A 27172-nucleotide genomic window follows, 5' to 3' on the forward strand; every position below is an offset into this window, starting at 1 on the left:
ACTCTATACCCAAGAGTATAAATTACTGCAGTACCTCAAGGGAAACAAAGGATAAGCAATCAAAATGTCAATTTGCCAGTATCATCACATCCAAAAGGGTCACTGAAAAAATTTCCATGCTTCTAGGTTTAAAAAAAATTAGAGGGCCGAATAGGTAATTTTTAGCTCAAATGCTCTTGTTCAACTCATTATTGCTCTGCTTTCCAAGCATAGTGGCACACACTGTATATTAAAACAAAAATACTAAGAAATATGGCTAAGCACTGCTGATTACTCTGCATCACCTGACAAGATGAACCATAATTAGGAAAGTCTATACATATTTTAATTCAACTAACCTACATTTAAGTATTCTTTGCTGCATTCGAACCAACAATTGGTTTCCTGACATAGGTTGATAATGATCAACGGGTTGTAATCATTAAAGTTTTTACTCGTGTCAGTTTATTTTTAAAAACTATTCAGAAATCAAACTATTAGTGCTGTGTTCCATAAATTAAACAGAATCTTTTCAGAACTTACACCTGTTAAGTAATTTTACATCTATAAAGTAGATTAGTTGGAGATTTTTTAAAAACTGTCTACGTTCTTTAGAATTTCAGGAATACTAGATACTCTCCAACTCCATCAGAAAAAGTGAGGACAGTTAACGTGCTATTTCAGGGTAACTATGATGCAGAATAAATCACAAAAAAACGCTGTTAGTCACATCTTCACAACTTTTTAAAAATGGCTTTTAAGTACATTCTCATACATGACAAACCATTTTCTATTACAAAGAAAAATGCTTACTGCTTAAACATCTTAACCATCAAGCAATACACAACGTTGGTTTTCCAGTAAACACAAATGCAAGAGATTTTTTTTAAAACTTAAAATTTACACACCTACAAATGCAAAAATTAAATTCTTAGTATCATTCTGACAAGGATTGAATTAGTCAAAACCTGTACATTTAAAGAGAATTAATTGGACCACATAACGCATTGAAATTTTTATGGCATTGCACTGTCATATTCCAAAACTTTAAAATGGAGATCTGTAATAACTTCCTATGTTTTTAACAAATAGAATTAAGTCACAACTGGATAAGGATTTTTTTCTGTAAAATGAATACCCTTGGCTGACAAGAAAAATTCACTCAAGGTTAAAGCATCAAGTAGGTTGTATCTTATTTAGAAATGTTTAGTAACATTCTAAGAAAATGTTTCTTCACTTGACACTTACATACGGGAAAAATAACATTTTCAGGATAAAAATTATATTAGTAACTTTATTCTCCTGTGGTCTAATTCTTCTTCTACCTACAGACCTGGGGGGTGGGTTTTACTTTTAGAAACAATGATGCACTTTAAAGCCTATTTTGCTTATTGTAAATGCGTATACTTTCACTGTGCATATTATTATGTCCAAAACATAGTCAGCATAAGTCTATCCCATATCCATAACTTGCCTCAAGGAGAATTGGGGTAAATGAGGGGGGAAAAAAAAAATCACCATTAACAAAGTTACACAATTATTATACAGGATGTTGAGCCATTTAAAATGTTTCACTCAATCACCCTTTTACAGTGAAAAATAAAAGTGATTCAGAACTTCTTCATGCTGAAGTTCAACTATTCAAGTTTACTTCCAAACCATCTAGACAGCAACAGCTCTTAACTTTCAAACCCTATCAAAATCAAGAAACTGAACAAAATTAGAATGTATTCATGTAAACTATATCAATTGAGTCAAGGCAGAATACAATATATATCCCAAAGCAGTAAACTAGAGCCAACTATTTTCTGGCAACACAAATGAAAAAAATTTCAACAGGAGTGATGTTTGCCTGAAAATCACAGAAGACAACAACTCAATTTATTTATTTATTCCATTTGGTGGAACCAGTGGTCAGACAGCAACTAACTTTTACTCAGAGAATCTAAAATTTGTTTGTTTAAAACAAAAACGTAGGTTCCACTTTACTTAAAGCAAACTTAGTTTGACATTCCTTTTTCCAATCGGTTTGTCATTCAGTTCACGAACAGCAGCCATTGCTTCATCAACTGTTTCAAATGTAATTATTGCGTCGCCTGCAGGGAACCCCCTCTTATTGTACCGTACAATGACAGACTCTGGAATAACACGATAGCCATAGAAGAAGTCCAGTATTTCATCAACTGAGATTTTGAAAGGCAGGTTGAAAGCCTTCACAACAGCCATGCCACTGGCAATTCCCGTACGACCTCGGTTGCCTGAATCAAATCGAGATCCTAATCCCCCTCCACTATAGTCATCAAAATTGTTGTTTCCAGTGTTAAACCCTCCGTAAGGTCCTTCTTCTCTGCCATACATTGGTCCTTGTACGGAGGATACAGAATCCAAATTACCAGAAGGTTCAAAGAAAGGCTTAGATAATTCATGCATATCATGAGATAATGAGTGATCACCACCACTACCATATGAACCAAAGTAGTCACTTTCCTTTTGACCTTTGGCTCTCTCATGCATAGAAGCGATACCAAGTTCAAACACCTCTTCTGAAGTAACCACCTTTAGCACAACTTCTCTTCCTCCAAGCTTTTTACCATATAATCGCTCAGCACTTAGTACTTCATCTTCAGACTTGAACTTGACCAGAGCCTCCCCTAGTCCAATGCCATTACTATCAACAAGTATTCGGATCCCATGTTCAGCAACACCAAATCCCTCAAAGAATTTATGGATCTCAGCTTTGGAGATATCAAATGGAAGATTACGAGCATAAATATACAATCTTGGGGAATGCGCTCCTTCTCTAGACGGGTACATTTTTTCTTCAATTCTATAGGCAGATTTTTCTCTTGATCTTTGCTTCTTAATAGTGTCCATCAACTCTATCATAGCTTTTTTAGTGAGCGGATATAGATAAACTGCACGGTTTGCAATGTATGTCTTATGGTATCTTAAAGCTTTACGCATCTCAGCATCATTTCTAAACTTGACAAAGCATTCCTTAGTATTTTTACCATGAGGATCTTCTACAAGGTAAATCTGGTCATCTGTTATGTTTAGTTCATTAAAGAAATTTCGTACATCTTTTTTTGAAATACTATATGGTGTATTTTTTAACTGCATCCAATAGTCTTGATCTTGAGGGGAATAAGATCGAGACCTGTGCCTTCGAGGTGACCTTGATCGAGTTTGAGAATGGAAATGTTTATTTTCACGATGAGGGGAACGACCTCGATTGTGTCGGTTTAGATCCAAATGTCTATCATCTACAAACAAATCAGATCCCCCAGAAATCCAGTCTAGTTCTGTAGCTCGATACACCTCGACAAACCTTTGCCCCATGTATTTTTTGTGACGCTTTAGTCCCTCAGCTGCATCCCAAGAACTGGCAAACCGTACAAAACACTCTCCATTATTCAGACCTCGGTAATCCTTTTGTAGACGAACTGCTTCCACTTGTAAACCATGGAAGAATTCTCTCACTTGCAGCTCTCCTGCAGAATATGGCATGCCTTGCAGATGCAAATAAACATCATCAGTATGAAAAGCTCCTTGCTCTCTCCTTTGATTATAAGCTGAATCAGCAAAACGATCCATTGACCCAGAGCCATTAAATTTATCCAAACTATCACTCATTGCTCCAGAGGTCATTCCAAATAATGCAGACATTGAGGAACTAGGAGCAACTGCAATGTTCTGTGGAGAAGATAAGGCCATTGTCGACATATTGCCACTCATCATTGGATCCATACGAGTACCATAGCTGTTCATGTCAGAACTTCCAATTTCACCAGGATGAAAGGCATCCCTATTAATTTCATGTTGCATTGCTGCAACTAAGTTTTCAGCTAGTGTAGAAGACATACTACCTAAGCCACCTGTGCCAGAATTGCTGAATCCCGACCTTCCGTAACTGGATGTTTCTCCACTGGGACGTGCATATCTCTTACGACTCATCTCAATAGTACTCTGCATTTCGTTTCTGCTACTTAATGTTAGCTTTGTTCTACTCCCTTTAAGAAATTCACCCGATCTCATCAAAGCAAGCCGTGCATCTTCATCTGTAGCAAATACAATGAATGCCTCTCCCAGTTCACCACCAATTATATGCACCCCTCCATCAGGAATGGTTAATCTAGAGAAGAAGTGACGAATATCCAAGGTTCCTGCAGAAACTGGGAGCCCCTGCAAGCGGATGACCACAGCCATGCTGAACTCTATCAATAGAAAATGTTACCTGCAGGCAAGAAAGGCACACAGGATGACGTCAAATTATGTCAAAAAAGGTTCTGGATACTGCATTAACTTCCAAATATAATATTAATAAAAGTCAGAAATGTTAATTTTAAGAATAAAACAGATTCTTCTTACTCTGCACAAATTTGTTTAAACGTTGACCTTCAATTCAAAAAGTATAACCAAATCTCAAAAGCTCCCAACTCTCAAACCACCAAAAACACTAAAGTTGTCTGTGAAAATTCTGAAGATATCTTCCAAGCCACAACAGTTCTCCACAAGATCTGATGATGACTGAAATTGTCTTTAATATGAAAAATGCCTCAATTTTAAATCAGCCACAGCACCTCAGTGGAATTCATCTCGAAATTACATGATAGATCTAAGTTCTAGTAATACTTCAAAACTGCTGTCCAAGTAAGTGCTGCTAATTAGTACTGTATCATTCCTTCTCCAAACAAGGAATGTAAAAAAGGACCTAGGGTTAAAGTTCAACTGAAGTTAGCTAAAAACAAAATACAGTCTATTTTGCAAACTGCAACCATGGCTCTTTATATAAAGAGTCCATCACATCTTTTCTCCCACATGGTAATCCACCCGTCAAATAACTTCACTCCAGGCTTGGACAATTCCTATTTATTGTATTCTCAAAAAAAATACAAACAAACCACCTCAAACTAGTAACTCAAATTTTCTTTTCCCTTCACGTATTGCTCTGAACTCTGCAAACGACTCCAGATATAAAGCAAATGCAAAATCCTAAAATCCACATTGGGGCATTTTCAAAATGTTGTAAATGACTCCAGGCAAACTGAAAAATCCACTACTGCACATAATTCAGCAGTCCACTTGAGAAAGAAGTTACTTGATCTAAAAATATGTTTCTTTCAGGTATATCACAACATTAATGTTTTCGCGAAGATCTCGGGTGCTGTAGACTTGATTCTGTAGCAACTCAAAGGCAGGTTCAGCTAACAATATAGCGTATGCATTTAATACAACTAGAATTCTTCTTTTTTTTCAAATCTTGATTCTTTTGAAGTGATAGTCCTTACGTTTATGTTTTTGTTCCATAAAGGAGATTGAAAGTGATTGTTCTGGAGTTGCACTTTGTATACACAGACTCTCACCATCTGTTCAGAACACAGATTCCTGGTCTAAATACTAGTTAAAACTATGGGCAATAGGAATAATGCACATAATTCGGTAATAAAGCAAAATTAAAGCAACAGTCGCAAAAAACCGAATATGCACTTTGAGAAGTTTAGATTACTCCAATGCGTTGGGCTAAACAGCAGTGAACAAATATAGCAACTCAACTATTGTAAAAATAGAAAGATCAGATTCAAAATTTTGTTGCCAACTGTCGTAATTCATTTACAAGCAGAAAAAAAATCTAATATGCTACACAGGACAAAGTTAAATACTAACTGTGCATTATAAAATATATCTATTAGTTCAATAAACACAGTTTTTTCTTAACTGCTGCTTCACAATGAGATGTAAACCTACACTAAAACACAGAAATTGTGATGCACAGGAAATGCAAGTGCTCTGCAGCTTGGTGTGCACATTAACAAATTTTAACCCATGCATGGCTACTTCAGAAATGATACATTTATTACAAGTTTATTTTCACTTTCCCTTTGGTTTGAAAGTCACTATTCGTTACTGAATCGTGACATTTGCAATAAAGAAACTCAAAAGTGTCAAATGGTTATGCGACAATAATAAAGGTTTATAGTTTATCCCAGTTAGACAATTTTCAGTCACCTACCATTTGTATGACACTAACCTGTAAAAAGGTTTCTTTTAAGCAGATGCTTGAACAGATTCGTTAAAATCAACTCTACAGACTGCAAAACAAAAGAACAAGATTAAACCTGTAATAAATCCATTTCAAATCAAAATAATGGTGGGTTTATCGAGTTATAAATTTCAAGCACCTGCCATTGAACAAACTTTATCTAATTAAAAACATTTCAATAAAGTTATTCCACACCGAAAATTCATTTCATTGACTTGTGAAAATTTTGCTATAACAAAAAAATCCATTTACAGCAGGCCACGACCTTGATTAGAGAGCATTACTTTCCCACTATAACAGAAATAGCAAGTGCTGAAAATTGATAAACGGCTTCAAGAATTAAATTCTTCTTTCCTAGAAACGATGATAAATCTAAAAATAATTCAATAATTCTGAGAAACCGGCCAGTGTTATCAAACAATGGTTAATGCCAAACAACTCAAGGCAAATGATCAAATGTCTGATGAATGATTAAGTCAAAGATTCAAGTTTTGATTAGCATTTTGAACAGCATGAAATGGTTGAGAGGCTCAGCAGGGAATTCAACAGCTTAGTGCCTGCAAATCAGTGGATTCAAATCAAGGAAGTGTATCAAAAACGCTTCAATGCTTTTCCAGATCAAAATGACGGGCTATATCCATGTCGATCATTAGTGATTAAGACAATTAAGACCGATATATAATACAGCCTTTTCCTTTGAAAAGCCGTTTCTGATTCAGAAATGCTTATTTGCCTCAGAAAACTACATTCAAAAATCACTATAGCGGGTTTGGTAATAGAGCCAAATAGACAAGCAGGGTGCTTGACAACGTTATCGGGAACTGTTCAAACTCATACCATACTGAATGAAATAAATCCGTTTCCCAAGCAGAATCGTTTAAAGTGTTTTGTTTCCCAACCCCACCCCCCAGTATTTTTAAGTCTTCGTTTGTTTAAATCGCAGGTCGTCGAGATAAAACGGTCAGACAATTCAGGTCAAAGGTGGAACAGGCGTAGGTAACCTCTGCAAGGATTCAATTTATTTAGTACGCAGCCCACTCCACGTGAACAAAAATGTTCGTGCGGGCGGGAGCTGCAAGCCAAAGGGAAAAAAACCGAAGCGGCAATAAGGTAAGTGGCTGGGCCTGCACTTTTACTACATCCACTCTCCAAACTCCCCCGCCCCAGTTCGGACTCGCTCCTCTCCAGCAAAGGCCCGGTTTTTCCACCCGACCCGGAGAAGGGAAAGACGCCCGCCGCCTCAGCATACGAACTGCTGCTTCCCAACACCCACCCCTTTGGAAAGACAGAAAAAGCCAGGTTAAAGGGAGGCAGTAGCCCGTCTACACCAACTAACCCGCCGCCGCCGTCGTCGCCTGGTCTCTTAGCCACCGACACGATGGCGCTTCCGCCGCCTCCGGAGAGAGAAGTCCTGACAGTTCTGTATCCAAATATAATAAATCAAAGCCCCATTGCTTGGGCAAACTCAAAGTCGATTGAGGTTCAGAACTCTACAGTATGGTTTGCCGATTTAAGTCTTGTTTTTATCTAGACCAGTGATCAAACGTTGTCTTTTTTTCCAGTGGAGTTATTTTGAAGCGGGGAGCTGTCAGGACCTGCTGCCTGCCCCGGTGTATTTTGGGAGAGCCGGAGGGCGGGCAGAAGAGACGGTTGGCTGTGGCAATGGGAATCGGGGAGGCGTTCCAGTGCTGGCTACTGCTGTTTCTCTTACAGCTACCGTTTACCCAGACCGTTATCCTTTCCATGCCTTTCCAAACCGCGAAACAATGCACCAAGCGAGAGTATTTTGACATTTCTCGTATGGTGTGCAGGCCGTGTGGCGCCGACCAGCAGTCAAGTAGCGATGGTGGGTAAAACTTGTCAGATGGTTTTTGAGGGCAGGGGTTGGTTGGTGTTTAGCGACAAGAAATAACTCCGCATGAAAAACGTTTGCTACGTAGCAGCAAGTAGGCTAGGCGGAGAACGATCGGTTTTTACTGGTTGAGGAGCCTACCCGACGACACAAAAAAATGACCGAAGGGAAAGGCCGTTCAGCCCGTCATGGGCATACTATCTCATTAATTAAGCACCATTATTTGACTCCAGTTGCCTACTTTTTCTCACCTGGATGTTTTGGAGATTAAATTAGGACACTAGCAAAAGATGGTACTCTTCCAAAAAAAAACGACAGTTGATCATTTTTAAATTTTGAGTTTGATGGTGTTAGATATCAGGTTGACAGCCGAGCACTCCGTCACGTATTTAACAAAGGTTTAGTAGTTAACTGCTCTTGTTGCTGCAATCTGACCTTGCATCCTCAGATCAGGTGGCCCAATATACACAGTGATCTTTTCCATTTTGGATGCAACTGCCAAATAGTAGGGCCTCCCAATGTTCCGGGGAGGGAGTGTGGGTTGGGCAGTGGTGTTAGCTGACATTTTCAGGTAGCCAGTTGTGGCAGCAATGATCAAATGTCCTTTCCCCGTCACGATTCCCTTTCCCCTCATATTACCCCACATGCCATTGATTTGTGACAATTTTCTATCCTTGCCTGGTTAGGGTCAAGTGGGAAAATGTTTGAGAAGCACTATCATCTCTAATGCTTAAACACTTCCCTCATATGTGTATTTAATTCGTTTAGCAATGTCACAATGAAGGTGTGCATATGAATGAATGCTTCTTTAGCCTCAAAAGGCAAAATGGCTGGTGTCTTCATTTGATTTTTCATAACTGTCTTGAGGTGCCCATTTATTTTTCTTCTGCACTGGAGTCATGCACTGAGACCATGAGATGTAGGAGCAGAATCACAGACTTGTTATAGTACAGAAGGAGGCCATTTAGCTCATCATGCATACACTGTTTCTATTACCTGTTGCCAATCCCTGCTTTATTCCCACATCCCTGTATACCATTTTTATGCAAGTAATCATACAATATCGTCTTAAACACCTCAATTGAACCTGCCTACAATGCATTTCCAGGTAGTTCATTCCATATGTAAACTATCTGATAAAATTTTCTCATGATCATTGCCTAGTTTGTGTATCACTTTAAATCTATGCCTTCTCATTCCTTTTTCTTTTACAAGTGGGAACAGCAACTCCCGACTTGCTCTATGCAGCCTACTCATGATTTTGAAAACCTCTAGCAATTTCCTCCAGCCACCTTCTCTCGAAGGAGAACACTTCAACTTCTTGAAATATGCCCTCGTCACTGAAGTCTCTCATTCCTGGAACCTTGTTTGTAAATCAGTTCTCAACTCTGCTTTCTCTGTGTGCCATAACTGTTCAGCTATGGTTGAACAAATGTTGTACAAGTTCAACATCACCTCCGTACATCTTGTATTCTGTGCCCCTGTTAATGAAGCCAAGAGGGCTGTATGTTTTATTAACTGCTCTCTTCACTTGTTCTGCCACCTTCAATGATCTGTGCACATAAACACTCAGGTCTTTCTGCTGCTATCTCTTTTAGAATTGTAAGCCCTCTTTCATGTTGTTGTTGTTGTTCAATGTTCTTCTGACCAAAGTGCATCACCTCAAACTTCTCTGTATTGAACATTGTTTGCCACGTATCTGACACTCTACAAATGTGTCATAGAAACATAGTAGATATAAGCAGGAGGAGGCCATTCAGCTCTTGAGCCTGCTGTGCCATTCTTCACAATCGTGGCTGATCATCCAACACAATAGTCTAATCCTGCTTTCTGCCTTTGATATCATTTGTTCCAAGTGCTATGTCTAGTCGCCTCTTGAATGCATTCAGTGTCTTGGCTCCAACTACTAGAATTTCCCTGGCTCACCATTCTTTGGGTGAAGAAATTTCTCCTCTTCTCTGCCCTAAATAGTTTTCCCTGAACCTTTATCCTGCAACCCTGGTTCTGGACACACCCACCATCGGGAACATCCTACATGCATCTAGCCTGCCCACTCCAGTTAGAATTTTATAAGTCTCTGAGATCACCACCCCCCCCCCCCCCCCCCCCCACCCCGCATTCATCTGAACTCTAGCAGAAACAATTCCAACCTAGTCAAGCTCTCCTCATATGTCAGACCCACCATTCCCAGAATCACCTTTGCTGCACTCCGTTGAGAGCAAGAGCATCCTTCTTCAGAAAAGGAGACCAAAACGTCTCTCAGTATTCTAGGTGTGGCCTCACCCTGCAAACTGCAATAACATATTTGCTCCTATACTCAAAACCTCTTGTAATGAAGGACAACATACCATTTGCCTTCATTACCACCTGCACGCTTACCTTCAGCCACCCTGGCGTCAGGGTCAATAATGTCACAGAGCAGCCACAAGACATTTTTTTGAGAGGGGGTGAACAGCAAGAAGTTATGGTCCACGTTTATGTTAATGACTTGGGTAGGAAGGAGGATGCAGTTCTGAAATTGGAATTTAGGGAGCTATCTAGAAAGTTAGCAAGCAGGGCCTCAAATGTAGCCAAATCTAGATTGCTCCCAGTGCCATGTGCAAGCAAGTACAGAAATAGGAGGATAATGTGTGGTTGGAAAGGTATAAGAGGAAGGGCTTTAGATTCTTGGGACACTGGGATAGCCTCTGGGAAAGATGGCACCTGTACAAGCCTGACAGATACTATCCAGATCTTTTTGCATTTGAGCATGGACTGCTTTAGTACCTAAGGAGTCACAAATGGTGTTGGACATTGGGAAATCATCAGATATCTCCATTTCTGACCTTGTGATGGTGTGAAGGTCATTGAGAGGCAGTTAAAGATTGTTTGGGCCCAACATACTACCCCGAGGAGTTCTTGCAGAGATCTCCTGTTGTTGAGATGCTTGACCTCCAACAACCATGACCATCTTTCAATGTGTCAGGTACGATTCCAACCACCAGAGAGTTTGACCCGATACCTACTGATACCAGTTTTGCTAAGGTTCCTTGATGCCACACTTAGTCAAATACATCCTTGGTGTAAAGGTCTGCTCTCGCTCTCGCTCTCACTCTCTCCACCGCCACCCACCCATCCCCCCCCAATTCAGCTCTTTTGGTGGAACCCAAACCAGGCATCACTGAGCAGTGTATTGCCAAACAACCTAATTTAGAATTTAGGTTTATTGTCATGTTTTAAATGCAATGAAAAGTTTATAATTTCACCTCCCCCATGGTGCCCATCTTAGGTGCAAAGTACATTATTTTGCACAGTCAGTGTAAGTTACCAAAGATAAGAAATAAAGCTAAAATGATAAACACTATAGCTTTTTCTATAAAAGGTCTGCAGTAGATCAGTGCCAGGGGCTTCTGCACTTGGTCTCACTGGGCTCACAAGCAGTCGACTGCCTGCACTGGTCACTAGTCCTAGCACCGTCCCTGCTCCCCACCAGTACACTCGCTGTCCCGCATCCTTCAGGCCTCCAGCCCACTAACTGACCCCTACTGCACTATTGATTACACCTTCCATTACTTTACTGATGATCAAGTGTAGACTGTTGGGCATTAATTGGCCAAATTAGATTTGTCCTGTTTTTATGTATAGGACATGCTAGTGCCACTTTCCACATTGTCGGATAGATGCCAGTGTTGTAACTGTACTGGAACAACTCGGTTAGGGAAGCAGCAACCTCTAGAGCACAAGCCTTCAATACTGTTACTGTAATGTTGTAAGGGCCCGTAGATTTTGCAGTAGCTAGTGACTCCAACCATTTCTTGATATCTCATGGAGTGAATTGAATTAACTGAAGACAGGTATCTGTAACGCTGGAGACCACTGGAGGAGCTCAGGATGGATCACCCAATCGGCATGTCTGGATGTAGCTTCTGTAAAAGCTTCACCTTTTCCTTTTGCACTGATATGCTGGACTCTTCCATCATTGAGGGATGGGGATATTCATGGAGCTGCCTCCTCCAGTAAATTGTTTAATCTTTCACCACCATTCACGACTGGATGTGGTAGGACTGCAGAGCTTAGATCTGATCAGTTCGTCGTTGGATCGCTTACCTCTGTCTGTCAGTTGTTTCTTATGCTGTTTGGCATGCAAGTAGGCATGTTTGGCTTCATCAAGTTGAGACCCCATCTTCAGTTATGCCTGATGTTGCCCCTGGCATGCCCTCCTGTATTCTCCATTGAACCAAGGTTGATCCCCTGGCTTGATGGCAGTAGTTGAGTTCTGGGCCACGAGGTTACAGATTGTGCTCGAGTACAATTCTGTTACAGTTGATGGCTCATAGCAGCTCATGGGTGCCCAGTCTTGAGTTGCGAGCTCTGGTCGAAGTCTGGGAGACAATAAGGACTGCAGATGCTGGATGCCAGAGTTCACAGGTGTGAGGCTGGAAAAGCACAGCAGGTCAGACAGCATCAGAGGAGCAGGAAAGGCTGAAACCCTTCGTCAGTACTGTGGAGGGGGAGGGGATCCCAAAAATAAGTAGAGGGAGAAGGGTGGGGGCTAGGGGAAGGGAAGGAGACATGGTGATAGGTGAATACAGGTAGGAGGTTATTGATATTGTCAGTGGGAAGGGTGAAGTGGGTGGGTGAGTAGGAAGCTGGACAGTTTAGGTCAAGTCAGGGAGTTGAGGGGATGGGGTGGGCTGGACATGGGATAAAGCTAGGTGTGAAGGGATTTTGAAGCTGGTGAAGTCAATGTTGAGGCCATTGGTCTGTAAACTCCCAAGACGGAATATTGCGTGTTGTTCCTGCAATTTACATTTGGCCTCACTCAGACAGTGGAGGAGGCCAAGAATGAATAGGTCATCCCGAAAGTGGGAGCAAGAATTAAAATGCATGGCAACTGGAAGCTTAAGTTGTTTGATGCTTGTAGAGTGCACATGCTCCGTGAACTGTTCCTCATTTCTGCATTTGGTCTCCCCCGATGTAGAAAAGATCACATCGGGAGGAATGGATGCAATAGATCAGGTTGGATGAAATGTAGGTGAATCTCTGCTGGATCAGGAAGGATTGTTTGGGGCCTTGGGACGGAAGTAAAAGGGGAGGTGTGGGGCAGGTGTTACGCCTCTTATGGTTGTAGGGAAAGATACTGGGTGTGGTGAAGAAATTGGTGGGTAGTGCTGATGAGGGAGTTGCTGAATGAACATTTCCTGCGGAAAGCGGATAGGTAGGGAAGGAAATATCTTTTTGGTGGGGTCTGATTGTAGCTGATGGAAATGTCGGATGATGATGTGTTGGATTCGGAGGTTGGTGGGGTGGTATGTGAGGACTAAGAGGACTGTATTAGTATTGTTGTGGGGAGGGGCTTTGAGGGCAGAAGTGCAGGAAATGATGGAGATGCGGTTGAGGGCATCCTTAATTACAGAAGAGGGGAAATTATGGCCTGTAAAGTAGGAGGATATCTATGATGGACTGGAGTAGAACTCCTCATCCTAGAAGCAAATGTGTCAGAAACAGAAGAATTGAGAGCATGGGATAGACTTTTTTCAGCAGGGTAGGTGAGAGGAGGTGTGGTCGAGGTAGTTGGGGCAGTCAGTGGGTTTGAAATAGATGTCGGTGGTGAGTCGGTTTCCAGAGATGGAGATGGAGAGGTCCAGGAACAGGAGAGAGGTGTCTGAAATAGTCCATGTGAATTTGAGGGCAGGGTAGAAGGTGCTGCTGAAGTTGACAAACTGCTCGTGTTCCTCGCGAAAGCACGAAGCCTCACCGAAATAGTCATCAATATGGCAGAGAAAGAGGTGAGGGATAGTGTTGACGTAGTTACAGAAGAGGGACTGTTCCACAAATCCTACATAGAGACAGTAATAGCTCAGGCCCATGCAGGTGCCCATCACCACCTCTTTGGTTTGTAGGAAGTGGGAGGAATCAAAGGAAAAATTTTTGAGTGAGGACCAGTTCAGCCAAGGAAATGAATAGTATCAGTGGAGGAGGGCCTACAGGAGAGGAAAAAGTGGGGGCCTTTTAAGTCTTCCGTGGGGGTACAGGGACTGTACGTCCATGGTGCAGTTGAGGTGTTGTGGGCTGGGAATTCCACTTTATGGAAAAGGTGGAGGGCGTGGGTTGTGTCCGAATGTAGGTGGGGAGTTCCTGGATTAAAGGGCTAAGAATGGAGTTGAGGTAGGAGGAGATGAGCCCGTTGGAGCAGGAGCAGATCAAGACAATGGTTTGACTGGGGCAGCTATGTTTATGGATTTAGGATAAGTGATTGAAACAGGTGGTGTGGTGTTGGGGAACTACCAGGACAGAGGTTGTGGACAGGAGATCTCTCAAGTGCTGAGGTTGTCGATGGCCTGGGAGATGATGGCTTGGTGATCATGATCAAGGGGATGGTAGGAGGAGGTGTCAGAGAGTTGGCATCTGGCCTCAGCAATGTAGAGTTCAGTTTGCCATACTACCACCACGCCTTCTCCCACCCCCTTGTCTGTGGAGTGAAGGGAGCAGAGGGCTATGCGTTTCAATGGGAAAGGTCAGAATAAATGAGGAGGGTGGAGAGATCCAAGGGATTGATGTTGTGGCGGCAGTTTGAGATGAAAAGGTCGAAGGAGGGTAGGAGACCAGAAGGGGGTGTCCAGGAAGACGGAGTTTGCTGGAGGTGGGAGAAGGGGTCATTTGAGAGTGGATTGGATTCCCGTTCAAAAAAAAAAGGCGCGGAGGCAGACGTGGTAGAAAAAGAGTTCGACATCGTGGCGTGCGTGGAATTCGTTTATGTGTGGGTGCAGGAGAATATAAGTGAGCCCTTTGCTGAGGACTAACTGTTCAGCTTCAGTGAGGGGGAGGTCTGGGGGAGGGATGATGAATACGCAGCAGGGCTGAGGCTGGGTGTAGAGCTGGAGTGGAGCTTACTTACAGAACCTGCAAGAAACCATTCTATCTCCGCCACTTCCAAGCCAAAGTTACCCCAACCAAAATCATTGAGCTGCAGTACGCAGATGATACTTGCATATGTTCAATCTCGGAGGATGTATTCCAAACTAACATCAGCACCTTTTACAGAGGCATGGGTCTCACCTTGCATATCCGCAAGAAGGTCTTCCACTAACCTAACCTGGCGTTGTAGAGTGAATTGCCGATCATCAAGATTCATGGAGATGCCTTAGAATGTTCGCCACTTCCAACACCTTGTCCTGTTGGCCAAAGCAGACATCTTGATGAAAAGATCCAGTGCCTGCCTTCAACCACCTGAGGAAAAGGGTGTTCGAGGACAACAACATAAGATCCAACACCAAGATCATGGTTTGCAGAGCTGTGGTGGTTCCTGCCATCCTGTCTGGTTCCGAGACGTGAATTGTCTACAGCATACATCACAAGACACTGGAACAGTACCACCAACACTGCCTGTGCAAATTCGTACAAATCTAGGAAGAAACACACACCAACACCAGTGTCGTCGAGCAGGCTAATATCCCCAACATCAAGCCAGTGACCACCGTTGATCAGCTGTGAAGGTCTGAGCATGCTGTCTGCATGATGGACACAAGACTCCCCACACAGTGCCCTACTCAGTTTCAAAACAGCAGATGATCCCCAAGTGGCAGAGGAAGCCCTTTCAATGGTACCCTCAAGGTCTCGCTGGTGAAGTGCGATATTCCCACAGATATCTTGGAATCACTGGCCCAAGACCATCCAAAGCAGAGGAGGAGCATCCGAGAAAGTATCAAGCACCTCGAGACTTGCTATCAGGAAAAAGTAAAAGCTAGACAAAAACAGCAAAAGGAGAATACTTCCATACCAATGTACCACTCACCCCTTTCCGCAACCACCACCTGCCCTAAGTGTAAAAGAACTTGTGGAAGCTGCATGGCCTGTACAGCCACCTATGGACTCACCCTGAGAGTTGAAGAGAATCATCCTTTGTCTGTGAGGGACCGTCGCTGACAATGATGCCTGTGATGCCAGTAAACCTTTCCTTCGATAAGGGGCCCAGCATTGTTCATATATTCTAAATGTGGTCTGACCTAGTGCCTTGTATAGTTTTTGCAAGACTTGATTATTTTTATGCTTCATTCCCTTTGAAAAAAGACCAGTAGTCGATTGGCTTTCACCATAATCTGCTGAACTTGGATACTAGCTCAAACTCTGAAACAGTATGTATCGCTGTGCAGACTTTTTTGGACTTTTCTTGGCTCTGCGAGCTGTCAAGTCTTTTGGAGGAAACGACACCCTAAGGCTGATTTCTTGTACCTTACCAAGTTGCTTCATTAATTGTCTACTCCACTCTTATGGCACTCCTCAAATCAGATCTTACCTTGCATCGGTCCTGGAATATCTCAGTATTTACCCAATGAAAAATGAAATCCATTTGAAGAGGTGATTGTGCAGTTGGACAAGCACTAGAATTCCCTAACTGCCCTTGCTATTGAAGGACAGCATATTGGAGAAGTGCAACATGGTTGCACAACTCTTCTGCAGGTTCCTGCAGAAACAACTGGAGGGGCTTACAAAGAGGCAGTATCCTTTTCTCAGTGGATCAGCAGAGGCAGCCGTGCCACATGACACAGGTAACCTGATCCTAAAGTGCCATCCAGATTGTTGTCATCTGGGGTGGAGGAACGCTAGCAGTGCTATAAGAAGGTCCATGACCTCCTCGCTCCACGAGAGTAAGTGCCACACCTCCCTCTCTGCTACCTCACATTTACAAACTCTTCTTCTGCACCCACCCAATAAGATTCATGCTGCACTGCTGTCACTATTGCTCGCAACATCTTCCCCTATCCTCTGTCATCATTCCTCCAACTTCCCATGCCTCTAACCTTGCACAGTCTCTGCATTGCCTACTCTCTCTGAATACCTTTTGATTACCACACTAACAGTTGTGCCAACCACTTTTATCTCTCTCAGTTCCACCTTTTTCTCTAATTTCAAAAGAAAGAGCGCACAGAGCAGAAAAGACCTGGATGTGGGGAAGGGTTTCTGGCATTAAACTCAGCCCTGCAAGGACTGAATCCTCACCTTTGCAGGAGAAGATTAGGACCACTCCCACAGGGATATTGGTGTACCTCTAACTGAATAAGTACTATACTTCACTCTGCTGCAGCTCTCACAGTAACCCAGTGTAATTCATTGCACTCCACTTCTAATTTCTCTCTTGCCCACCAGTTACTATTGGGATGTCTACAACCTTTGCAAACAAAAGGATCAATTCTGCCAGAATCCAGCTCTGCAACCTTTTGAGGAGACTCTCAGTCATTTCACCTTTCTGACCTACAGAAACTTTCTGATCATGATACCTCAGTGGGATCGTTAGAATTAGGCAATGTGGAAACTCAATCTGGTAAGCATCCCACTGTGACAACTCCACAACTGCCAAAGAGGGAAATGCCTTAGGCTGCTGGCACTCAGTTGCCTGCCAAAGACATGGCGCCTGCATAGCCTCAGGCAGGAGAGTACCCGGTGGTTTCAGCAATCAAGGACTTAGACCACGTGCACAAAGAAGAATAGAAGAGGCAGCAATGAGACACAATGGTTTTCGTTACACAGAAGCAGCAGGAGTATTAGCAACTCACAAATGTGTAGCTGCCTCCATGGACAGGTTAGCATCTGCCAAGGAGACCAGCCCCTGCAGTGTCAGGGCCAGCTGGAGAAGTACATCCATTGTTTTGGTTCAATGTATGTTTGTTTGAGTGCCTGTCTAGTCCTCAGTGCAACTTTGCAGCATGATGCCTAATTCCATGTTCACACAGAATGTACCTACAGCATCCCTGTTCCTTCCTTGGCCTCAATACCTAAAAGCTGCTACTGGGAGCCAATGCAAATGAATCACCAGGATGAGGGACCTTGCAGGCCTGTGTCCTGTATAGTAAATAATTCCATCTGTGATGTTTTATTCTTTAATGAGCACCAGATTGTTGGGGCAGGCAGCCCCTTTCCTCACATGTTGAGACACCACACCCACTCTGAATTTGGTCTCTGCCATTTTCTTTCACATTACATACTTTCAATTTCCAGCTGGTAAACATCCCCTTTCTGATTGCATATCCTGTGAATCTCATGAGCCTTATACCTCCCTAGGTTCCCATCCAACCCATCTACATGAGCCATCCACTTGCCAACCTTTCTTCCTCAGTCCCTTCTGTATGAAATGAACACGGTGTAGTCATATATTGTTCCCCTTCTACTTCAAGCCTGGGTGCTCCTGACTTTGGATGAACCTCCCTCTCTTCCTATCCATGCTTTACCATATTCCCCCTTCTGCCAATACTATCACTCTCCCTTTCAGTCCTCACTGTCACAGAACAGGTTCCTGGTTCACCTTCCCATGGCATTCCACATCTCTGTTCTTCCTCCCCCCCCCCCCCCCCCCCACCCACCCATTCCCTCACTCCATATCCCTGAGATCCAGTGGGCTGACAATACACCATACACTTGAACAACTGAATTGACAACCCCTGATAATAAGTGCCGTATTCCACTACTGATGCAGGTTCATCTTCCTCACTGTGTTAACTGTATGCCCCCGACTGGTTGTTGTAGAGCCACAGGATTGAATGTGACCAAATCCCTGGACTGCGGAGAAGTGGGAGGTTGAAAATGTACTTTCAGAAGTTTAAACAAAATGCAGGTTGATATTAAGTTGTTTCATTAAAGATACCCTTAATGAAAAAAAATCAATGTATCTTTTAAATTTCAGTTAATTTCAAGGCCTAAGGCAGAAATTGGATGAGCCTGTTGATAATTTCATAACCTTGACTAAAAATATTGTAAAAGGTTAAATTGGTAGATTAGCTTATTTTGGTCTTTGCACATGCTGAAGTACAAAATATTTTAACTGTGATGGCATGGTTGCAATATTACAGGCTGCAGACATTAGCATAGGCAGCTAGATAAAGACACCAGCTATAAATGTCTAATTTTCAGTTAACTCAGGTGTAAAGCTTCAAGGTCAATGCAGTGAAACAGTACCAAAGAATGCCCACCAAACAAAGGAATTATTTGATAGAGTTGTGACAATGTACAAACTACATGTATTTTCTTTGGAAATGTGATGTGGGAAGATTTAAATGTAGACGCTGCTGTATCGCAGAGAAGGTACCACTGTTTTTATTTTTGCAACTTGACTGTCAGATGTGGAACTGTGTGGCTTTTACTTATTGGTTAAACATGATCATATAACTTCTTTTGAGAAGATGAATTTGATACTTTTGAGAGTGTAGATGGCATGAGGTGCCTTTGGGTAGACAAGAAAACTGCCTAGTAACAGCTTTCAAATTTGTTTTGACTTGCATTTTGTTGTAAATCTGACAAGTATTTGCACTCAACCTCTCAGAAAGCCTGTAAGTAAAGATAAGTGACTGTGTCTTCTTCTAGTAGAAAATAAGGCTTTCAAAAGATGATTTCTTATTTTGTGCAAAAACATAGATCCAACTGACCAGCTATTAAATTGAGGATCGCTGCGATGGAACAAAAGCACAAAATAACCGAAAGAACCAAATCCCAAAAGAACTGTGAGCAGGTCACCTCATTCGATTGTGGTTTGGACCTTTATTTCTTGTTCCTTTTTCTCCTCCACACATAATACCTCTGCAAAACTGTCTTTCTTGTCCATCATGTTTGTAAATGAATGAGTGTAGGTGTTTGGGATTTAGAGATGGTACAGCTTAGGTGTGCAAAGTAGTAATTATTAAACTATTTTGCCACAAAAAAAGGAAAATTTGTTTGTAATAAATGCATTTTCATATTTATTGATAAACCTGGTGTGAGTTTCTTTTATTTTAGGGTAGTGGTTAATGCTAATCATCTCAGTGATTTAGTTTGCAATTTATACATTTGTGACATCTTTTGGCAGATTGAGGCTTGACATTCAGCATACTCTTCCCAGTAGGGTTACAAAAACAACTACGTGAGTTCGGCAAACAGAAGAAATCTCATGCATTTGAATCAAACTTCAGAGCTTGTTGAAAGCCAAATCATTAGTAAAAAACGTACAGAGCAGAATAAATGGTAAATGAGTTATCAGAGAAAGAGCTATAGCATAAATGGGAAAGAGCTGAAACATCCATATCCTGAAAGATATTGAAATAAAACAATGCATCAGTTCACCGTGGAAAATTCACATTCATTCATATCAGAACATGGGAAACATGAAATGAAAGATTTAGTGAATATAATACTTCCAAAACTGACTCAAATTACAGACAAGACCACCAAAAGCAAAGAATTACAGATGTTCTTACAGCAAGTGATTCAAGGATAGCAGGACAACTAGCAGTAAGTGCAACCGATGGGGCTGTAGTAATTTATCAGCAATGTAATTTCACTAGATAATTGTGCTATGAATTGGTTTGTTAAAAATCATACCCAAAAAGGATGGTTGCTGAATGTCTCCAGCAGATGTGTGAAAAACGTTTCCAGCAGATACAAGAAAACCACATGAGAATGGAGAATCTCAGAGGTTTGTAAGTTTTGCTTTTCATTGGTCTCAACAAAAATATCAAAGGGATAATATCTACTTTCTCTTGCATTATTGCTTTAAGAGTGATCTTTCTGCAAGAAGCTCACCTTGCAAGTAGGCAAACTTAGCTGGATGTCATCATATGACCAGAGGCCAAGGCGATTTGATATCATAGCACCCTGAAAAAAGGATATGTTCAGAGTGTAGTTTTTGTAATGAGGTCAACCAGGTGGATCCCATGGAATATGAATTCCCTGATTGGACTGGGTTAACAGTTCCAATCAGGGAGCCCTGGCTGACATATAAACACGAGTGTTAGAGGTTCTGTTCAATGTGAGAGCCGACTCTGAGGAAGCTGGACCAGTGCCAAATACTACGCATGCAAAAATAAAGGATGTCTTGGTGACACAATACTGGCCTCTGTGGAATTATTTCAGTGATGACATGATGAAAAATTATGCTCCTGAAGACATTTGCTCGCACCAGTCATTTTTGAGTTGAGTTAGTCATTAATGACATCATGTTATTTTGGAAACTCGGCTCATTTGATCCTGCCGACAAAACTGGGCTCAGTATTTGGAAAGAATGCATTATTTTTTTCTGGGCAAATTACATTAGGGCAGATGAAAAGCAATGAGTGACTTTCTTGACAGCTTGATAACCAGCCGCGGTTTCGGATTATTAGGATCCTAAAGTTTCCTGACGCACCAGAGAGTTGATGGATTTCGTTAAGCAATATTATGGCCTCAAGCCTTCTCTAATTCTGAGACACTATAGATTTTACTTGTGTAAAATCCATGTGGGGATTTTTGATTTTTGACAAGGATAAGACAACTGTCAGAGGCATGTGACTTTGGTTTAACTGTTAACGAGATGCTGAGAGACTGTTTGGTATGTGGAATTGATGATGTAACCATGCAAATGCGCCCATGAGCTGAAACCCAACTAGACTTCAGACAAGCAGTACAATTGGCTTTGTCATCAAAGAATGTGACAAGTAGAGCATATGAGTTACAGGGTATGCCAGTTGAAATGGACACCCTTGCCAGGATGAGTAAACTTGGGCAACAGCACTTGAGTGGATGCAATTGCATGTCTTGCTCATGACATATCCTGAACAGAGGACTATAAGTCAGCTCATAACAAAGCCAAGCCTTAGCCAAATGCCATTTTCTTCAGGATTTGCACCAACAAGTCATTGTAGTTGCTGCCTGTATGCAGACTCGAGACTGCAAGAGTCCCACTCGTCCTGAATTGAGTAAGAGAGTTCTTAGGTAGGTATCGAGCAGAGCGCATACCCTGGAAAGCCCAAACACAGCTGGCTTGGAACAGATAAATTGTATACCAACATCCAAATCGGAACCAATCAAGATAAGTGGCTGGTTAAATGGTCACCAGTTCTACTATCAGTGATTGCAGAACCAGTCTTTTAATAAAATTTGTTCTAGTCTCCAAGCCTTAAGTGTGCATAGGACCGCAGCTAGACTGAGGACTTACTAGAGAACCTTTACAGATTACGGGTGCAACTCCACTTCCAGTCTCGTATGACAAGCAGCTGATTTAGTTACCACTGATTGTAATAAAAGACTTGGGCCCAACCCTGACGGGGTGAAATTAGTGGAGAACGATTCGTCTTGATTGACTCAACAATTTTCAATTATAAAATGGCTGTCTGATTAAAGTCCTAATTAAAACCCTGGAAGTTTTCCAGGAAGGTCTAGGGGCTATCGGAGGAGACAAGGCCAACTTGCCTGTTGACCAGAAAGCAATTCCGCAATTTTGCCAGATCTACCAAGTGCCACTTACCTTATGAACAAAAGTAAAGGCAGAAATCAAGAGAGTGAAAAGCAAAGGAATCATCAAATCAGTATTGTTTACAGAATTGGCAATATTAATTGTATCAATTATGAAGCTGTGGTGGGGATTTTAAACAAAAGGTAAATCACTTCTTTCAGCTGGATAAGTACCCAATCTCACACGTAGAGGACTTATATGCCTCATGGGTGGCTGCTGAGCATGGTGAGGGCCTATGGTGTTTGAGGTGAGCTACTGGCTTGGATTGAGGAGTGGCTGTCTGACAGAAGGTAGAGAGTTAGGATAAAAGGCTCATTTTCGGAATAGCAACTGGTGATGAGTGGTGCCCCGCAGGGTTCAATGTTGGGGCCGCAGCTGTTCACTTTATATAGTAATGATCAGGATGAAGGGTCTGGGGGTATTCTGGCGAAGTTTGGCGATGATACGAAGATAGGTTGACAGACAGGTAGTACTGAGGAGGTGGGGCGGCTACAGAAATATTTAGACAGTTTAGGAGTGTCCAGGAAATGGCTGATGAAATTCAACGTGAGCAAGTGCGAGGTTTTGCACTTTGGAAAAAAGAATACAGGCATGGACTATTTTCTAAATGGTAAGAAAATTTGTAAAGCAGAAGTACAAAGGGGTCTAGGAGTGTTTGTGCAGGATTCTCTAAAAGTTAACTTGCAGGTAGAGTCCGTGATTAAGAAAGCAAATGTAATGTCGTTTATCTCAAGAGGGTTGGAATATAAAAGCAGTGATGTGCTTCTGAGACATTATAAAGCTCTAGTTAGGCCCCATTTAGATTATTGTGTCCAATTTTGGGCCCCACACTTCAGGAAGGACATACTGGCCCTGGAGTGTGTCCAGTGGAGATTCACACGGGTGATCCCTGGAATGATAGGTTTAATGTATGATGAACGGCTAAGGATCCTGGGATTGTATTCATTAGAGTTTAGAAGGTTCAGGGGACATCTAATAGAAACTTGCAAGATAATGTATGGCTTAGAAAAGGTGGACACTGGGAAGTTGTTTCCATTGGGCTGGGACACTAGGACCCGTGCGCACAGCCTTACAATTAGAGGGGGTAAATTTAAAATGGAAATGAGGAGACATTTCTTCAGCCAGAGAGCGGTGGGCTTGTGGAATTCATTGCCACAGAATGCAGTGGAGGCTGGGACGTTAGATGCCCTCAAGGCAGAGATCGATAAATTCTTGATCTCACCAGGAATCAAGGGCAATGGGGAGAGTGCAGGGAAGTGGAGTTGAAATGCCCATCAGCTATGATTTAAATGGCGGAGTGGACTCGATGGGCTGAATGGCCTTACTTCCACTCCTATGTCTTATGGCCTATATTCAAAGATAGTGGTGGAGTTCTCCTTCACAAAGCTGGACACGAACTTTGTGTGCCTGCAATTATGGGTAGATGAGGACTCCTAGAAATAAACTAAAATTATGTCCATAAGTGTTTATACCAACATACAAAACTGTGATTTAGGGTATTAACAGTTTTTTTTCAGCAGATAATGGAGAACATTTTATATTGTCTACCCCAAGTCACCACTTATCTGGATGATGTGCTAATGACAGGGAAGACCAATGAAGAGAACTTAGAGAACTTGGGCACGGCCCTCAGATATTTCTCCAAGTCAGGTGTACGTCTTCAAAGTGAAACGTGTTTAAAGTTTTGGCAAAGATCCATAGCTCGGGTTGTGGATGAGATTGTTGACTTGCTCACTGAACTGGCTTGTGTTTTGTTCAGACGTTTCGTCACCATGCAAGGTGACATCATCGGTGGAGCCTGCGATGAAGCAATGTTATTCTACTCTGCTTAGAATTTATACTCTCTGATCCGTTATGTTGAGTATTGTCATTTCCGTTTTTGATCTGTATGGGTTTGTATGTGGCTTCCAATTCTGTATGTTTGTTGATTGAAGTATGGGTGAAAAACTATGCCTCTAGGAATTTCCGTGTATGTCTATGTATGGCTTGGGCTACTGTGGTTGTCTTGTCCCAATATCAGGGAGCCTTTCTAACTGAATATCGGTACATTCAGACAATGAAGGCCATCAGTTTAACTGGGACGAGGTAACTATTGTAGGCCAAGCCAAACACAGACATGCATGGGAATTCCTAGAGGCATGGTTCTCCACCCATACTTGAATCAGCAAACATATGGAATTGGATCCATATATAAACCCATACGGATCAAAACTGGAAATGGCAGTACTCACATAATGGACTGGACAGTATAAATTCCAAGCAGCGTAGAATAACATTGCTTCATTGGAAGCTGTACTGATGATATCACCTAGTATGGTGACAGAACGTCTGAACAAAACACAAGCCAGCTCGGCGAGCAAGGATAAATGTGCGTTCCAGGTATCCCAAGGTACCTACTTGGTCTACAGAGTTAAGACAAACCAGGTTACGCCAATTGGAGGATAAAGTGAGGGTAATCAAGCATGCCTAGGCTCCCATGTTTGTATTGAAGCTTAGGTTTTTCCTTACAAAGGTGAATTATTGCAGAAAGTTCATATGTATCCTAGCCTGTATCCTGGGATCTTTACATCTGCCATTGAAAAAGGGCCAGCTTTGGAAATGGTCTTGTTGCCAAGATGCAACCTTTAGGGGAGCGAAGAAGCAGCTGTCATCAACCCAGGTGTTGGCACACTACGATCCCAAGTGAGATCTGGTAGTGAAATGCAATGTCTCCCCGTATGATATCAGGGTACTGTTGGCTCACAGGTAGTTCAATGGAGAGGAACGCCCATTAAATGCTTCCCCGACTTTGGCTGCAAATACATCCAGATAGACAAGAAAGGTTTGGTGTGTGAAAGTTCCACAAATACCTTTATTGATGGAAATTTGTAAAAATAACAGACCGCGACTCCTGCTAGAGCTATTCAAAGAGGACAAGGCCGTGCCAAAAAACCATAACTTTAATTCAAATTCAGCAGTGGGCTCTCATTCTGAGTGTGCACAATTACAAATTGGAACACCATCCAGGAGGCCAAGTAGCCACCTCCCGCTTGCATATACGCCACTAATAGTGCTGCCACCAGAAGATTCTGTTCTGGACACCCTTCCGGTTACCACTGACAATATCAGATGGTGGAGGCCAAAAGATCTGCTCCTGGCTGAACTAAAACAGCTGGTGGTGATTGGGGAAACAAAGAGGTCATCACAACCAGTATTGAACCCTAGATAACAAAGTGTGGAGCTGGATGAACACAGCAGGCCAAGAAGCATCTCAGGAGCACAAAAGCTGATGTTTCGGGCCTAGACCCTTCATCAGAGAGCCTTTCTGGACCCAGCAAATCGAGATCACCTTAGAGGGCAGCACTTTATTACTGGAGCAAGAGTGATTGTCCTGGGCAAAGGTCGTTGCCAGGTACTAGCTGAACACCACCAGGGTCATCCAGAGATGGAAGATGTTGGCCAGAAGTTATATCTGGTAGCCAGTATTGGATGCAGACGTAGCCGCATTGGTAAGACAATGCCCAGAGTGCCAACAAGGACAAAAAATACTGCCAGCAGCTTCCCCACATTCGTGGTAATGGACTCAGTTACATGTTGACTATGCAGGCCATTTCACAGGCTCAACTTTCTTAGTCGTTAAGGACACCCACTCAAAGTGGTTGGATGTGCGTAGAGTTTCATTCATCAAACGCGGGGACAGTGATAGTGAAGCTGAGCGCATCTTTTGCTATACACAGGCTCCTGGAATTGTTGCTCACAGACAATGGGCTATCATTTACCAGCAAAGAAGTTAAGTATTTCCTAAAATCAAATGTCATTTGGCATATAGACAGCCGATTGTAAATCTGTATACAGATGTGGACATAGCACAGATGTGACCAGCTTCAACCAAAACAGCAAATGACCCACAAATGAAGAATTTGGAAAGTTATCATTGAAGTTTGGCCCAACATGATAAAAAAAAGATCGCAGACCTTCCCAGATGATTTTGGCCTTTCAGAGAAAAGCTTGGTATCTGGAGATACATAATTTTCAAAGGAAAACAAGTACTTGTACTCATAGCTTTTTCTGCTAGGACATGTCACAACTGCACCAAGGACAAAATCACACAGAGCAGATGAGATGGCTGGCAATTCATCACTGATCCCTTGCCAACAAAAAGGTCATCACAACCAGTATTGAACCCTAGATAACATAGTTAGTGAGGATATGTGACGCAGGTCAAAGCCATCAACCATAGCATCATAGAGAACCCCAAGATTGCATGAGATTGTTTCAGTCTCTTGATCCAAAATCACCACTGGTCTTGCAGACAGTTGTATTGTAGTTGTTGATTATTCCTCCAAATTTCTAATTGTAAGCCAGGTTTAAAAAAAAACTCTTCAAGCTCAACAGCGGCAGACATAATGACTGCCATATTTAGTCTGTTTGGTATAGCTGATAAAAACATTTCTGACGTTGGGCCAACAGATTTTAAAGGACATGTGTGCCAAATGGGGGATGAACCATGAGACTTTTTCACTATATTACCCTAGATCAAATTGCCTTGCCGAGCAAATGGTTCACACCATTAAATTAACCAGCCCATAGTTTTGGACAACAAAACAAAGTTTTTGTGTTAGAGATAATAAGAACTGCCGATGTTGGAGAATCTGAGATAACAAGGTGTAGAGCTGGATGAACACAGCAGGTCAAGCAGTATCATAAGAGCAGGAAGGCTGATGTTTTGGGCCTAGACCCTTCATCAGAAAAAAATTTTGTGTTGCTTTGTTACAACTCAGCTATCTCTCTGAATATGGGATTAACATTACCACATTGGCGTTGGTTCAAGTTCCATCTGCTCCAGCAGTGTGTGATAACTCATCTGAATAGAATGATTAAGAATACCTTGTTCTGAGTCTGGATTCACAGATAGACAAGACAGGACAAAGAAATCAGATTGCCTTCTCTAAATAACTTAAGGAGTATTTAAGGGCAACCCTTTTACTCCAGTTGTATTCAGAAAACTGAATTTGGACACGTCTTCAGATTATTGCTCAGACTATCTTGATTCATAGTCCAATAGAAGTCAGTAAACTACAATACCATTAACTACTGTAATGTAAGTACC

The 27172-nt window shown here is 42.1% G+C and overlaps 2 protein-coding genes across 2 annotated transcripts in view; one reads left to right on the forward strand and one right to left on the reverse strand.

The window, feature by feature from the left end:
- Positions 1–705: 705 nt before the first annotated feature.
- Positions 706–7829, reverse strand: rbm12bb (RNA binding motif protein 12Bb). Its single transcript, XM_048528480.2, has 3 exons — positions 7356–7829; positions 6008–6068; positions 706–4213 (listed from the first exon to the last, which is right to left on the reverse strand). Exon 3 carries the CDS (start codon positions 4183–4185, stop codon positions 1969–1971), a length of 2217 nt encoding a protein of 738 aa, XP_048384437.1. The 5' UTR covers positions 4186–4213; positions 6008–6068; positions 7356–7829; the 3' UTR covers positions 706–1968.
- Positions 7020–27172, forward strand: part of tmem67 (transmembrane protein 67) — a 151494-nt gene continuing 131341 nt past the window's right edge. Inside the window, exons 1-2 of the mRNA XM_048529274.1 lie at positions 7020–7129; positions 7582–7865. Of these exons, the coding sequence (XP_048385231.1) occupies positions 7682–7865 (184 nt within the window). The 5' untranslated portion in view covers positions 7020–7129; positions 7582–7681. The remainder of the gene's footprint in view (positions 7130–7581; positions 7866–27172) is intronic.

This window comes from Stegostoma tigrinum, chromosome 5, assembly GCF_030684315.1.
Source record: "Stegostoma tigrinum isolate sSteTig4 chromosome 5, sSteTig4.hap1, whole genome shotgun sequence".
Taxonomy (NCBI): domain Eukaryota; kingdom Metazoa; phylum Chordata; class Chondrichthyes; order Orectolobiformes; family Stegostomatidae; genus Stegostoma; species Stegostoma tigrinum.